This window comes from Thunnus albacares, chromosome 7 (assembly GCF_914725855.1).
Source record: "Thunnus albacares chromosome 7, fThuAlb1.1, whole genome shotgun sequence".
Lineage (NCBI taxonomy): Eukaryota > Metazoa > Chordata > Actinopteri > Scombriformes > Scombridae > Thunnus > Thunnus albacares.
The window spans coordinates 1,312,076-1,327,650 of NC_058112.1; the positions used below are offsets into that span (position 1 = coordinate 1,312,076).

A 15,575-nucleotide genomic window follows, 5' to 3' on the forward strand; every position below is an offset into this window, starting at 1 on the left:
CATGCCGCGGATATGGGTGAATCCGCCTAAGGCTGACCGGGAGAAAGCGCTGTACAGCCAGGGAGAGAGCGGCCAGGCTGACCTCGTGGGCTGATGAGTCTGGTAGACTCAGTCGGAGGCAGAGGAATTTCTCCTTCCTCCTCCTCTTTTTCAAATAACACATTAAAAACTGTTACATTGCAAGTGTGTTGGCCAAGTGCCAACTGCCCACTTGATAATGTTCATAATGGATACCTTGCATTATACGAGACCTAGTAGTTAAACACATCCGGAGTTCCTAGGCCCCCTTTAGTTCTTGGGATAATTATTTTTTTGTATGTATTTCTGATGTATGCATTTTTATTCCAAATGAATTGAGTGAAGGGTAAATTTAAGAGGAATAGAATATAATATATAACATGTTCATTTTCAAAATTTCAGCTCTGTCCCATAGAGATAGTAGAAAAGCTGTCAATCTATTAATGTCATCCTTCACTGAACAGAGGATGATAGGACCATTCAGACTGAATATTTTTGTTACAGGGGATGTAATGTTTACTCCTAAATATTTCATCCCATTCATTTTTATCCCAAAAATCAGACCTATATGTATGGAAATTGAGAGCCATTGCCTCAATTTAATTCTAGTTAATATTATACCCTGAAAATCTTCCAGAGGTATTGATTAATTTGAGAACTGCTTGTTAGGAAGATACTGGTCTACTAAGATGAGTAATATGTCATCCGCATACATGTTAATTTATAATTATATCCATGTTCTGTAGGTTCATGCCATGTATACCTATTCTACCGCAGATCACACAGGCTAAAGGCTCAAGAGCAACAATGAAAAATAAGGGACTGACAGGACATCCTTGCCTTATTCCACGTTGAAGAGGAAAAGACTGAAATTAGGTCATCGGTCCTGAGTGATGAATGTTAGGCACACTAAAGGGCCTTAACCCAACTAATGAACCTTGAAAGCCAAACTTTTTAAAAGTATAATACAGATAAGGCCATTCGATTCTATCAAATGGAATGGACCATCACACAGTGGAAACGTGTATTGCGGTCAGACAAATCAGTATTTCAGCTCTTTTTTGGGATAAATGGATGCCATGTGCTCTGGACCAAATAAGAAAAGAACCATCCAGACTGTTACCAGCAACAAGTCCAAAAGCCAGGGTCTGTCATGGTATGGGGTTGTGTCAGTGCCCTTGGCAACGGTAACTTACACTTCTGCAATGGCACCATTAATGCTGAAAAGTACATAGAAATTTTGGAGCAACATATGCTGCCTTCAAGATGACATTTTTTTTTTTTAACATGCCGTCCCAACTTTTTCTGGTTTGGGGTTGTATATCTCCCCTCATGGTCTGTGTGTACATTAGACAGTTTAAATGCTATATTTTCGGAAATTAAGATGCTTACACCTCTACTACCTTGGTTACCTGTAGACCATTGTTGTTTTAAGCTTTCCAACTGTTCAAAATTTAAGTAACAAAGCCATCACATATAAGGGATTTGAGATGCATGCAAGATTTTATATCCTTTAATGGGGTTCTAAATGCTATTTACATTCAAAGTCACCACTGCAATACTATTTAAACTTGTATCCATCTAAGGTGTGAGAGAAATTAATCAAACCCTGAGCTATAATTGACTCAGTAAACTACTTATTTATTTTAGCCTACTTCTTATTTTAGAACATGTGTTTTTGGCTGTAGTTGTTTGTTTTGCTGAGGTTGTTTTATTTTGTTTCATTCCCCTGTGTCTTTTAACAGACTGATCAGGTCTAGCTCTCCTAATGATGATGGCATGCAACTTGATGCAAGCTTAACTCCTCCATTACTTCCTAAAAGAGCACAAAAGCAGTAAATACCTGCAGGTTCACATAATGCAATATGCATGCATTCTTTTGTGTTTCTGTTCTTTGCTCGTTCAGGTGAAGTTGGCAGGTTGCAGCAGCAGGTGGCGAGGTGTATGAGGAGGAGCAGCAGCAAGTAACGGTGTCAGAGTGCACCAGTAGGAGCGCTGACTGAGCACTCAGCCTGGCTCTGTGAGAGTTGCAGCACAGGCTAAATCTCGGGACCTCCGGTTTATTTTTTGACCGCCCACTCCCACCTGCACCAAAGTTAAAACCGCCTGCTCCCACAAGATTTGTGTTGGGTCCCGCAGGACCCAATTCCAATATAGTCCTTTACCGTGGAACTCTGGGCTGATCCGTTTCTTTCATTTTGCCAATGATGTAACGCTTTTTACCTAAAAGAAAATGATAAGACTTTGCTGTTGAGCCAAAGTGCAGGGCTGTTGCTGGAGACTGTTTTGATTCTCGTGTCACGCTTAGTCACATGACCAAACACACAGTGAATCTGTCTTAACAGCGGAGGCAAAAACCAAACTAGTAATAGTGTAAATATCCTCCCACTGTGTTTCCAGATGAAAGGTGACAGGGTCACCAAAATTATAGGATTTATCCTCTGGGGACCATAACTATCCACTGCAAATTTTTGGGTAAGTTTTCCATTCATTCATTTTAAGGAATCTTTTCGATGAACCGAACTGTTGGTGAAGATACATTTTTAACCTGATGGTGTCACCAGTTCTGTGAACACACTAATTTACAAATATGGGACACTTCTATGTCTATTTATTTTCTTTGTCTCAGCCATCAATAACCATGCAAGGGGTAGCTTAAGCAGTTATACACTGGAGGACACAGTATGGGTAATATTTTTACTTAAGGCTGACTGCATTTTACATAATGCTCTGGGTGTAACAGTTCCCCATGTCAGTCTGTCACTCTACCAGACAGGCTCATTTATCAATCACTGTATAACACACTTGCATGGCACATGACAGAGCTCTAACAAGGCTCCCACAGTGAGGCACATTGACTGTAGTGACAATATTTGAAGCCAGAGTACAGTCTGTCAATTATATTCATAACTTTCTAACAGACAGCACCACTTTATAACTTTGTAACAGGCAGCTCACTAAAAACATTTTTCATATACAGGCTGGCAGGAATCAGCGGGGATTTCACCTTTAGAGAAGCAAAGTGAGGGAATGGTACTTAACAAGTAGGTGGTCATGGTCTGCTGACAAGGTTCAAAATAAGGTATCAACCTGCAGACAGGGCCATCCATCACTCAGTGTCTACAAGCTAACACATTGCTCTTTGTGCCATTCACAGACCTGGCAGCTGTGGTCAACCTCTGCAGTCTTTCTTCATGTACTAATGAGGTCAGGTTGAAAGTGACTTTTTTGCAGTATTTCAATTGCTGGACAGGACCGATTAAGAGCTTTAATATCACAGTAAACTCAACAAAGTCAAAGGAAGTCAAGTCAAAAAGATGAGTAGGACACAACAGGGGACTAACTTACACACACTAAGACTTTACACTCTTAAGTATAATTTTGAGGTACCTACTTTAGTATTTCCCTTTTTATTGTTACTTTATACTCCACTATGTAAGGGGAATGTTGCTTTTTTTTTACACTATATTTATATGACAGTTATAACTACTGGTCACTTTGAAAATTAAGGTTTTACACACACAAGAACTGTACTGTACTGTATGCATTGTTACAGAATAACTTACCCAACAGTTTATACAGTAGTAAAAATCAGCTTTACTTCTGCAACACCCACATGAAATGCTGCATGCACAGTAATGCATCAGTAATAATAATCCATCCATATAATATAACAACGGTATGTCTACATTTACTTAAATGAAACATCAGAATACTTCCTCCATCAATGGCTGTGATACTAACAGCCACTCTGCATAATAAATCATTTTACTACTTTTAATATTTAAAATCCCCCTTCACTCAAAAATATGTTTTTCTTCTTGTTCCTTCAGTTGGATGTTTGAGCTTCACTATGCAGAATGATGTGTGTGCAGAGTTTGACACTAGAAGGCTGTTTTCACAATGATCTGCTGAAAGTGGAAAGTTTCTCTGTGCTCATTGAACTTTTAAGAGGTTTAAAGGGGCAGGCCTATGAGCAGGATTTGTGACATCACAACTAGTTTGGAGCCAATCATGGTCCAGTATGCAACTTACACAAGTGTGATGTGGAAACTTGAAGCCTGCAGTACACATTCATTGAGAATGGACTGTACAGTGAAGTATGAGACATCTTGTGTCCAGCAGTTCAACTCCTGAAATTAAATATATTTGCATATTCATAGATTCTGGAATAGTTAATGAGGGAGAAGGGGTAGATATAATTTTAAGGATTTCAACAACATAATTGAACTTTTTTTGTGTGGAAAAACCATATCAGACACACATTATTGTTCAAAGAGTATTTTACATACATCTTAAAACATACAGTACCAGTCAAAATTATTTGTTTTACATTGTGGTGTTACTATGTTTATTTAAATTCCAGGTTATTACAATTTGGGTCTTTTTCTTAATATTAGCCATCATTGTATCAGTTATAAACAACCAACAGTTTATCCAGATTATGTAAACCACTTTATCTGGAGGTCAAACTATAAATGAACAGCTGATATGTAGGTATGTGTTCAACAGAACTCCCTGTATACTGAGCTACCCTGCAGAGCTACCCTGCTTCAGAAATATTTTTACATGTAGCACTCAGTGCACACATACTGCTACAAATGTGTAAGGGATAATTAACAACGAGTAGGTGTGTGTTAAACAGTTTTAAAGCACGACGTAGAGGCAAAGGACCACCCGATGCGAAGTGCCTTAAAACCATTTAATGCACACCTACAAATTGATTATTCCACTTATACCATGGTCATTTGCCAACAATATAAAATAAAAGCATTTTTTCAAATTTTGAATGAAAATTTTGCACTCAAAATCAATAGGTTATGAAGCAAGAGCTTACTATTGTCGTGAGAACTTGCCACACTGTACTCGCCGCCAGCCTGAACTGGGGCATAAAATTCACATAAGGTGTCATTAAGCATAACCGCAGAGTATGTCCCCGAATCAGTGTAGTTTTGTTTTTGGTAGTATATTAACTGCCAAATTTGCCTTGCCTTTTTTATATTAATCTCATCCTTCTCTTCTTCTATCATTTTAAGCTCTTCAAGTGTCAGTTCCTTGTGCCATTTTTCGCTTGGTTTCTTTCATTTCTTCTCCATTTCTTTTTCCTCCACGATGTCCCATTCTTCAAAACTTCATAATGAGTAAGCTTTGACAGCTCTTTAATGTTGCTATGGTTATAAGTTGGATGAATTTAAATGGTGATTAAACGTGAGCCAAACTACGTGTGCATTAAACCGTTTTGATATACATCTGCCGGCCAATCAGAACAGAGTATTCACCCAGACCATGGTAGAAGCATGCTTATTAGCCTTGAAATGTTCACAAGCAGAAAGACAGGCAGCAATATACAGGCAGGTCTCCGGGGTTCATGAGTCACACTGCCAAGTACACAGCTATAGCAAAGTCCCAACTTCTAAATATTAGCTACAACAACTTCCAAGCCCTATTAAGTATTTTAACGCAGTAATGACTGACAGTTCCCGGACACTTCTCTACTGGGATTTGATTTTAAGGATATTCCAAATGAATTTCTGGCAAGCACATGCACGGTCTTTGTTAATAGACATTACCTCTGAGAAATAAAATAAAAAAGGCAATTTATGTCACTGAGAAAATGTAAGTACACATTGCAAGAGCAGAATGAGAGGATACTACCTTCACTGTGTTAACATGGCTGATAACACAGTGGTTTACATGTAATGTGTATTTACAGAGGCATTCCTTTTTTAGCTTTAGACTCCACAAACATTCAACAGCAAGTCTATGTTCATAGCTTAGATTCAACAGGGTAACGGCACAGCAGAATGGAAGTAATAATGGGAGCTAGAGTCCGGCTAAATGTGCCTCAGTGTCTGCTGAAATTAGAACATTTGAGACAGACTGTTTTTATCTGCACTGTGTGTTTGACATTGCTTGTCCAAGCTGTTATTAATGAAATACATTTCTATATTATACAAATCAATAATTTGTCAACATTATACAAATTATATAATCCTAAATGTCAAGCTGTCAAGAAGTAATTTGGGCCCAATGGTTTCTTACCAACACAGCTGCTGACACTGATGACACAGTTTATACTAACTCAACTGTTATACACAATATATACAAAGACATATATAACAAAGACCCAGTGCATGACTATCGCTATCGAGCTATTATCTGCTTTATTTGTGATGGATCCTTCCTCTCTACTGTTGGTTAAGTCATTGCAACACTTGATCATATGTATTTTCACTCTTTCATATCATTTACTAGCAAAATGTCTGGCCTTCAGCAACTATTCTCACACATTTTGTTGTTATGATAGCTCTGTCTATTTTTTTGCAATAAATCATGAAAAACAGATGACAGGCACTTCACACTTATCCTCCCTGTGAAGTCCCTTATATAGAGAGGCGAAGTCCTGATATCATGTCCTCTCTAGCTTCTGTAATTCAAACCATGTCCACACTAAGCCATCTTAATTCATAAATGCATCTTCTTCTCTTTGTTTTGGCCCTCCATCCAGAGTAAAACGTTTTTCTCCCCCCTGTCCTGAGTTTGCTTTCCATATTCTAAGCCAAATTAGCTCCGCTACAGCAGCTACTATTAGAAGCTGAAACCTTTATGGATTTAACAAAGTTAAACAACAATTAGTTTGTGAGCAGAGAAAAAACTCCCATGAAAATTTACTAGTGCAGCAGCGTGGGTACTCACATTATCGTAACTTGGCTTCATTCATATCCAAAAAATTCACCAAAATGATGATTCAAATGTCATTTTTCAACTTTTCAGCTATAATCTCTGCTGTCATTTACACTGTTCAGTCCTTGCTGTCATGCTGTTATTACAGACATGTCTAAACTAACTGTGACCCCTCAACTTGCCCATCATGGTCTCTGTCCATCTGTCAAGCCATGATGTTTAACCTGTGATGACCTAAGGCTTATGGGAAATGGGGTTTGTTAAAGGCTGTTAAAAACATAAATATTAAATAAAAAACTATTAGATTTTTTTTTTCAAATTACCATCCTTATCTTAAAAAATGCAGTGAACAACATGACATACCTTTGAGTAAGCCTGTGTTCCAAAGGTGGATTTTAAGTTATTGTCATTATTACATATGTCAATAGCATTTTGAATAAGGTTTTCTTGCTTCTGGTACAGAACTGTACACCTTCACTTCAACTCTCTATGGACAAGATAATGTTTTGTCTTTGAATACATTGCTGCAAAATGTTGCATATAAATAAGACAGAATGAATTATATACTGATCAGCCACAACATTAAAACCACTAACAGATGAAGTGAACAACATTCATTATTTTGTTACTATGGCACCTGTCAAGGGGTGGGATATATTAGGCACCACGTGAACAGACAGTTCTTCAAGTTGATGTGTTGGAAGCAGGAAAAATGGGCAAGAGTAAGGATCTGAGTGACTTTGACAAAAGCCAAACTGTGATGGCTAGACGATTGGGTCAGAGCATCTCCAAAACGACAGGTCTTGTGGGGTGTTCAGTATCTGCAGTGGTCAGTACCTACAAAAAGTGGTCCAAGGAAGGACAGCCGGTGAACTGGTGACAGGGTCATGGGCGCCCAGGGCTCAATGATGTGCATGGAGAGCGAAGGCTAGGCCATCTGGTCTGATCCCACAGGAGAGCTACTAATTTCTGAAAAAGTTAATGTTGGCTAGCCACAGACTGGTCAGAGTGCCCATGCTGACCCCTGTCCACCAACAAAAGTGCCTAATGGGCACATGAGCATCAGAACTGAACCATGGAGCAATGGAAGAAGGTGGCCTGGTCTGATGAATCATGTTTTCTTTTACATCATGTTTACAGCCAGGTGCGTATGCATCATTTACCTGGGGAAGAGAAGGCACCAGGATGCAGTATAGGAAAAGGCAAGCTAGCAGAGGCAGTGCTCTGGGCAATGTTCTGCTGGGAAACCTTGGGTCCTGGCATTCATGTGGACGTTACTTTAAAACATACCACCTACCTAAACATTGTTGCTGAGCAAGTACACCCCTTCATGGCAACGGTATTCCATGATGGCAGTGGCCTCTTTCAGTGGGATTATGCACCCTGCCACACTGCAAAAACTGTTCAGGAATGGTTTGAGGAACACTGGCCTCCAAATTCCCCACATCTTAATCCGATTGAGCATCTGTGGGATGTTCTGGAAAAACAAGTCCGATCCATGGAGGCCCCACCTCGCAACCTACAGGACTTAAAGGATCTGCTGCTAATGTCTTAGTGCCAGATACCAGAGGACACCTTCAGAGGTCTTGTTTAGTCCATGCCTTGAGGGGTCAGAACTGTTTTGGTGGCATGAGGGAGACCTACACAATATTAGGCAGGCAGTGTTGTGGCTGATTGGTGTTTATGACCTTGTATATTACATTATTGTTTATGAAACTGCAGTACTGTGAGGAAATACTAGATTACTTTGGATAGTTGCACTTTCAGCCCTTCAGATCTACTCAACATGAAGTCCACAGCCTCTGGACAGGAAGGGCTGTCGCAGTCATAACTCACAGCCTCCTCCACCACCTGTTGTATGTCTGCTGAGCTCACCTGAGAAACTTATTGAGATCGCCGTGTTTCATGTACTCAAAGACCATGATGAGAGGGTCTCCGTCCACACACACGCCATAAAACTTCACTATGTGCTCGTGCTGGAGGTTGGTCAGCAACTCAGCCTCACGCTGGAAATCCTTCCTGGCTGCAAGAGTGGGGTCCTTCAGAGTCTGGAGAGTGAGAAAGAGAGAGAGAGATTTCGTATGACCAAATCATGACCAAATCATGACCAAATCATGACCAAATCAAGTGTTATGCTTTGGTAGCCATAGTGATAGTCCTCCATCCTGTATCTATCCTGCAGTGGTACCCCTGCAGTAGCCATGGTAACATCCCTCCCTCCTGTATCTCTCCTATTGTTATATTCCATTCCTCTCACTTGGACCACCGCTGTAGTTTACTGTAGCAAACATCTGCAGTAAAGACACAAGTATATTCTTGTAACAGTAAAAGGTGCAATTTAGTGTGGGACAAATGAAAAAAAACAACAGAATGAAGAGGAGTGTGCAGACTGGAAAACAGGACTGTTGAATAACTGATACTTTAAAGATAAACCACTGAAAAAAAAAAAGAAAACAATGATCCTTTAGAAATGTCAGTAAATTACACTATAGGAACACATAGAATAGACACAAACTCTTACTCTCATGTTTCCTTCACAAGATCTTTTCTTCAAATAATTTTGGAGAGATCTATATGAGTCAGTTTTCATCCAGCTGTTATACATAATACAGTACACCACTGATTTACAAACAAAAAGGTACGTAAGCAGTTTATAGCTTTGTTTTTCATTATTTTTGGACATTTTAATGCCTATAATTGATAGTTGTAATTAAAGACATGAAAGCAGATTTGGGCAGAAAAAGATGGGAAACGAAATGCAACTAAGGTCCCTGGCAAGATGTGAACCAGAGATGTTGTTGAATACACTGGCGTGCCAAATAGACAGGAGGAATTGGTGGCAGTAAAATGATTCAATTACCTACTGATTTTCAGCAAACACACTGGTCCTTCTATAATTTAAATCATGTCCATAGCGATGCCCTTTTATTTTAAAGTAGATCTTTGAGTTTTTTCTATGTGAGGAACTTTTTGTCCATCTATTTTTGTGTGTGTGTGTGTGTGTGTGAAAAAGGAGTGTAAGTCAAAATGTTTCTGCTAATCAGACAGATGGAAACGTTCTAACACCAACATATAGGCCTATGTGGGAACCAATATGATGAAAAAATAAAAGCATCAGGAGAGCAAGACCCCATAAACGCTCATCAACTAGGCTATTGTAATGTCAGCTACAGGTAGGTACTGCTGTTGTCTTTCAGACATGTTTTTACACCGTATTTGTTTACATTTTGGCAAACAGGTGCCATTAAGAGTACACTGAATTAGCTATTAGCAGTTCCTGTTTGCAGTGTACCCATGGATATACAGAAAACTATCACTGGATTACTTTGATACAAAAGAAAAACTTTCTTCTCTCTCTCTTCTCTGGTTTCTAAGTGGATTTATGGAAGTTTATTGGTAATGGACATCAGATATAATCATATCCTTGGGAAGTGTAAGTCACATTGAATTATATCAATATGTGTTTCATGTCTGTGTGTTCAGATTTGTTATGACTCCAAGAAGGAGGACAGTTTATGACTCTTCTTCACCTCTTGCAGTATCTTTGCCTCACTTTCAACTCTCCGGCTGAATCTCCCATCTGAATGCTGCTTTAAAGTCATGAGGAATCACTGCTTACCACAAACTATTCAACACCTTAAGATCTCTGCTGGTACACCCCAAAGACATGACACCCCTGACAGAAAATGTTGTATGACATCATTATGACATCACATGCGACAACTGTAGGGAACACTACAACAATGAAACCCTGAACCAACTCCTCCAGAAAAGCTAGTGAGTGGACCTTTGAGTTGAGATTTCTTTGCCACACATGCTTTTCCAAAGGTCAAAAGCGAACTTGTTTGCTCAGTTGAGGTGGTTTATTGCTGTCCTATGTCCTATGTCTTCTATACATTTTATATGCAAACATGCACTTTAAAATGCCACAATGCAGTGTAAAATAGCTCAATCTTAAGTATTCAATCGGTTAGTGGATATAGACTGGCCCCAGTAGAGGAACAACCTGTAAATACAGACAGTACAAGCAAATATATGTTTACTGCTGCCTTCTAATCCTTCTCCTTCATTTTCTCTCATCCCTTCCACTTGCATACCCACTCAACATTTGTTTTTGTCTTTCATCATCCTCCTTATTTCTTGCCCTTAACACTACAGCATGTTCTGCTTTCTTTAAATAGACAAAAAGGTTCTGTGAGATCAGAGCAGAGTGAGACAAATCTAACTCAGAAAAACAACATCCAGTCATGAGACAGAGAGGATGAACAATCTTCCGTGAATGACAATAATTGGTTGAAATGCTCCGATTACTGTTAATAGCTTTAATAGCAGTACTGCTGCCATGGTTACCCTCTTGTTTATCTCCAAAAGATATCTTCTCTTTCTCTCTCAGAGCTCTTTTTTCCCTTTCATCTCACCCCTTGTTAATGCTGAGAGGTCTTCTGCTGATATAATATTCATATTGTAAGCTGCTCCAACTGCCTTGTATAATGTACTTTCACAATGAGACAAATCAACAGTCAAGTAACAAGTAAACTCAGATGTGCAAAAAAATAAAATAAAATAGTAAAGGCTACTAGTTGTACAGAGTGCTTAACAGTGCTATGCATTAAATCTCAAACAAGGGCCATGAGAAATTAGCTGGGTGAGTTACTCATCCTCCCCCATGCCTCATCTAGGTAAGCAAGAAATGGGTCCCGGAAAGCTGAGAATTTTTTAATTGAATTGGTTCTCAAGAACCTGAGTCTTTCCGTCTGTATGACTGAAATTATGTCCACCAACCATCCAAGCCAAGGAAGGGGGAGAGGATAATTTCCATTCCCTCAAAATGAGTCTTTTGGCGACACTCATCCCCAGCATCAAGTACTGTTGCATGCACAGAGTGAATTGTGAGCAGCTGAAGATGGCAAGTCCAGTTCGTTTATAGGCCTTTGAGTACCAATTGAATATTTTGGGCCAGAATCCAGTAAGTGAAGGGCAGAGCCAGAAAATGTGAGACAGTGCACCCTCTATCACTTCTTCCACACACATCTTTCACACAGTGATGAGACAGAAGGGTAAATCTTGTGCAACCTGGATTTAGAATAGTGAAGATGGTCAAAAACTTTGAACTGGATTAGCTGGTGTCAACTGTTAATGGAGCCAGACTGTATTAGAGACAGACTCTTATCCCATACAACTTCAGATAACTCAATGCACAAAGTACAACCATCAAACAAACATTCAAACTTAGAGACAAGATGCATGGAGTCAGGAGGGTTCTTTAAGATAAAAGATAGTCAAAAAATGTATGCGTCCCTGGAAGGGATTCAAAGTTACAAAGTTATCTTGGATTGGACGTAATTTGAGGGAGGCAGCTGAAATTTCTCTCTCAGCAGACTGAATGATATAAATTGTCTATCTACATAGAGGTCTTCAATATAAATTAGAACCTTCTCCCTACAGGTAGGTTTTGTCCTACCACAAGAAAAAAGTAAGGTAAAAAGGGGTGGTTGAAAAAAGTGTTTGTACAGATGTCTCTTGCAGACTCAGAACACTACTAAACTGGTTTAGAATTGAAATTGAATAGAAATGAGTCGGAAAGCCGACAGCAAAGTCTGACTTTACTTTTCATGTTATCAAACAAAGAGAAATGTCCTCCCTCCTCCTAGTAACTTCTTTGTCCTCCCTCATGGCAGGGTTGTACAGGTCTGATCAGTCTGATCGTCAGCTGTGATTGGCCACTGCAGTGTGACGTTGGGTTGTGTTTCTCCAAAAGTTGACTCTGGATCAACTTTCTCGCCGAAGGCCAGTATGGCACCACTACAGCCAAAACCCCTGCAGCCTAAACACACTACTTCAATGGGAGGAAATGGGAGGAAAATGCCACCACACCTGACTTGGTCTGAATACGGTATCTCCTTTGCAATCATTGTGACAGTGGCTGGAAAAAAGCTGTTGTGGAAATGTGCCTTGTAAATGGTGATGCTCTCTGGCCTGTGGGATCTAAGGCTGTATCCTGAGTCCTTCCACCTTAACAGAGAGTGATCTGGGTGGTGTCGATCACTGAGAATGCTCTGTGCTTTTCTCCTGCAGCACTGTGTGTAGAGCGTGTCCATGGAGGGGAGGTCAGAACCTATGATTCTCTCTGCAGTTCTGAGACTCATTGAAGACATGTCTTCTCAGACTGGGTGGTGTTTCCATCCCACACAGTGATGCTGTTGATGAGAATGCTTTCAGTGAGTCCTCTGTAGGCCTGGGTGAGGGGCTGACATCTGAGTCCGGCCTTCTTCAGCAGTCTGATGAAGTAAAGCTGCTGCTGTGCTTTCTTCCAATAGTAGTGTCTGAATACAGATAAACCCAATCTTCCTTCAGACTTGAGCTTTTGCAAATGGATTTCGAAAACCTGTGGTTCTTAAAATTCCAGAGGTAAAACAAGATTATGGAGGCCAATTCTTTAAAGAGGGCTGATGTGAGAAAAATGGGGAGATTTTGACAGCCCTGCTGGACTGAGCAGTGTAAAGGAAATATGGTTGACTTGTCGCCATTAGTAAAAATAGAACATATCATATATCAGTTTTATCCAGGATATAAATGATTCATCAAACACAAATCTATACAGTAACTCAAACATACATGGCCACTAAACTTGGTGGAAAGCCTTCTGTGGGTCAAGGAATAAGATTGCTGCTCCACTGGCTCTCCAGTGATCAGCATATATAGTATTAAGGAGGCAGTGGGAGAGAGGGTTAAAAATAGGGAGACTCCTGTGTAAATTGGGAATGTTGGCAGGTATGGTAGTAGTGCAAGAACCACTGATAGTTCGCACGACATGGGAGAGGGGAAAACTTCCTAAGAGAACTTTGATATTTCCCGCACCATGGGGGGCAGGGAAATATGTTTCCTGTGAGGACACTGATAGTTCATACAACATAGGGGAGCAAAAGAAGGACACTGATAGGGCACAGACAGATAAGACAGAGCAGCACAGTGCAGCGATTCTTCTGGCAGCAGCACTGTGTGTGTGTGAACAGGAGAGTGAATGAAGAGGGGAAGCCCTGGTAGTGAGAAAGCCAGTGAATCAGATCAATAAAACGTTATTTTCTAATTGTTTCACAGTGGTTATGTTCTAGAGCACAAATAAACATGCCCACACCCCCACACACCTCCATTTCATCCAGTGGCGGTGGGCAGCATTGCCTGATTTGGTCTGAATACGGCCTTACTCTATGCAGTAATGCGCAGTAGGTACCTGTGCATGAATTAGTGCAGTATGTACCTGTGTGCATATGTTAAAGATGCAGTAAAACATATATTTTGTTAACATATATATGAAATAAAGAAAAACAAACACACACATACACATAAACCAAGGCTCTAGACAAGGTCTACACCACTCACTGAGTACAAATACAAATACTCACAGTATTTGTATACAAATACAAATACTCACAGTATGTGTATTTGTATCCATATTTGTTGAGGCAGCAAAATTATTTGTATTTGTATTTCTATTTGAATAAAAGTGGAAATAGGCGTAAAAATCATGATTTTAATTGTAGGATGTTAACAGTTAAAATAATAAGTGTAATAAAAGTAATAAGTGTTTATGAATAAACTATCTTACCCACACTGGGTCTCGATCTCAAATCTACCAGATCATAGACGATTGTGCTAACTACTGAGCTAAAGCTTAGTTCATAGCAAATGCACAGACGGACCTGCAAGTATTTATACACCCATAACACGGAGACAACACAGCGTGTAACGTGTAGGGAAGAACTTCAAAGGCAATTTTATGCTTTGCACTTTTCATTTTTTGCCTATTTTTTACAGCCTAACTTTGTGGAAAGGAAAAGGGGAACAACAGGTTATGGAGAGTCTCTTGAGAGCACTTTGTGTGTGTCAGTAGCTCAGCTTTATCTCTAGGGAACAACCCCAACTCTGGGAATGATGTCCAAATTAGGAAATGTGCGTCATGTAGCAGGTGGATGTGACTCCCCTAGTTGAGACCTAATGATAGACGTAACAGCGGAGCAGAGGAGAGAGACTGAAATAGTGATGTAACTGACCTGCATGCTGGTATTTGACCTTTTTTTTCTTCCCGAAAACAAATAATTTAAAAAAAGTTTTGTACAAAATAAATGTTTGTAAAAAACCCACTATTTATGCTTGCCAAATAACATATTTGGATTCTGCACCACCTCTAATACAGATATTTGTAGTGTGTTGAAAACATGCGAGCATAGAGGCAGAAAACTCAAATCGTATCCATTGAAACAGTCCCAATGTATGCGTTGTACCAAACTGATTTGTAGCCCAACCTATCCTGGAAATAACAATATATGGCATGCCAAGCTAAGCCATGTCGTGACCATGCCATAAGACTGTAAATAAAGGGAGTAAAAACCCAGATTGTCTGACTGCTGAGTGTTTCTTGCCCTGTCTTCTTGTGATTCTGAGTATAATGCTATTATTACAGATCAATTATTCCTCAGAACTACCAATATATAGTGAAAGATCAGAATTAGCCCTTATTAATGTCTGTTATTTAGATTTTAAAAATTATTTCACCATTTTGAGTGCCATTTAAAGCTTTACACTGCCAGACCATAAATCCCTTCACTCACAAAGGATTGGAGAGCTTAACATATGTGCTTGAGTGGGCAGTGAGCCTGGATGAAAATGACTTAGCAGGTGACTGAATCAGTCCTTAACCAACCCTCTGATGAGCTGTCACTGAAACACCATCATGAGGCCTTCCTGCAGCTGACTGCATGAACGCACACTTTCAGACTGTCTTTAGGGTTGCATCAGGTTTTCAAACTGGTAAAACATGAAGGCTACAGAAATATTACCTCCATCTCAATTGAGTAATAGCTACCAGCCAAGGT

The 15,575-nt window shown here is 39.7% G+C and overlaps 1 protein-coding gene across 2 annotated transcripts in view; it reads right to left on the bottom strand.

Moving 5' to 3' along the window:
- Positions 1-15,575, bottom strand: part of LOC122986452 (NT-3 growth factor receptor-like) — a 227,087-nt gene that overhangs the window by 39,202 nt on the left and 172,310 nt on the right. For both annotated transcript variants that reach the window (XM_044357745.1, XM_044357746.1), the window contains exon 14: positions 8,578-8,750. In XM_044357745.1, coding sequence (XP_044213680.1) covers positions 8,578-8,750 — 173 coding nt within the window. The remainder of the gene's footprint in view (positions 1-8,577; positions 8,751-15,575) is intronic.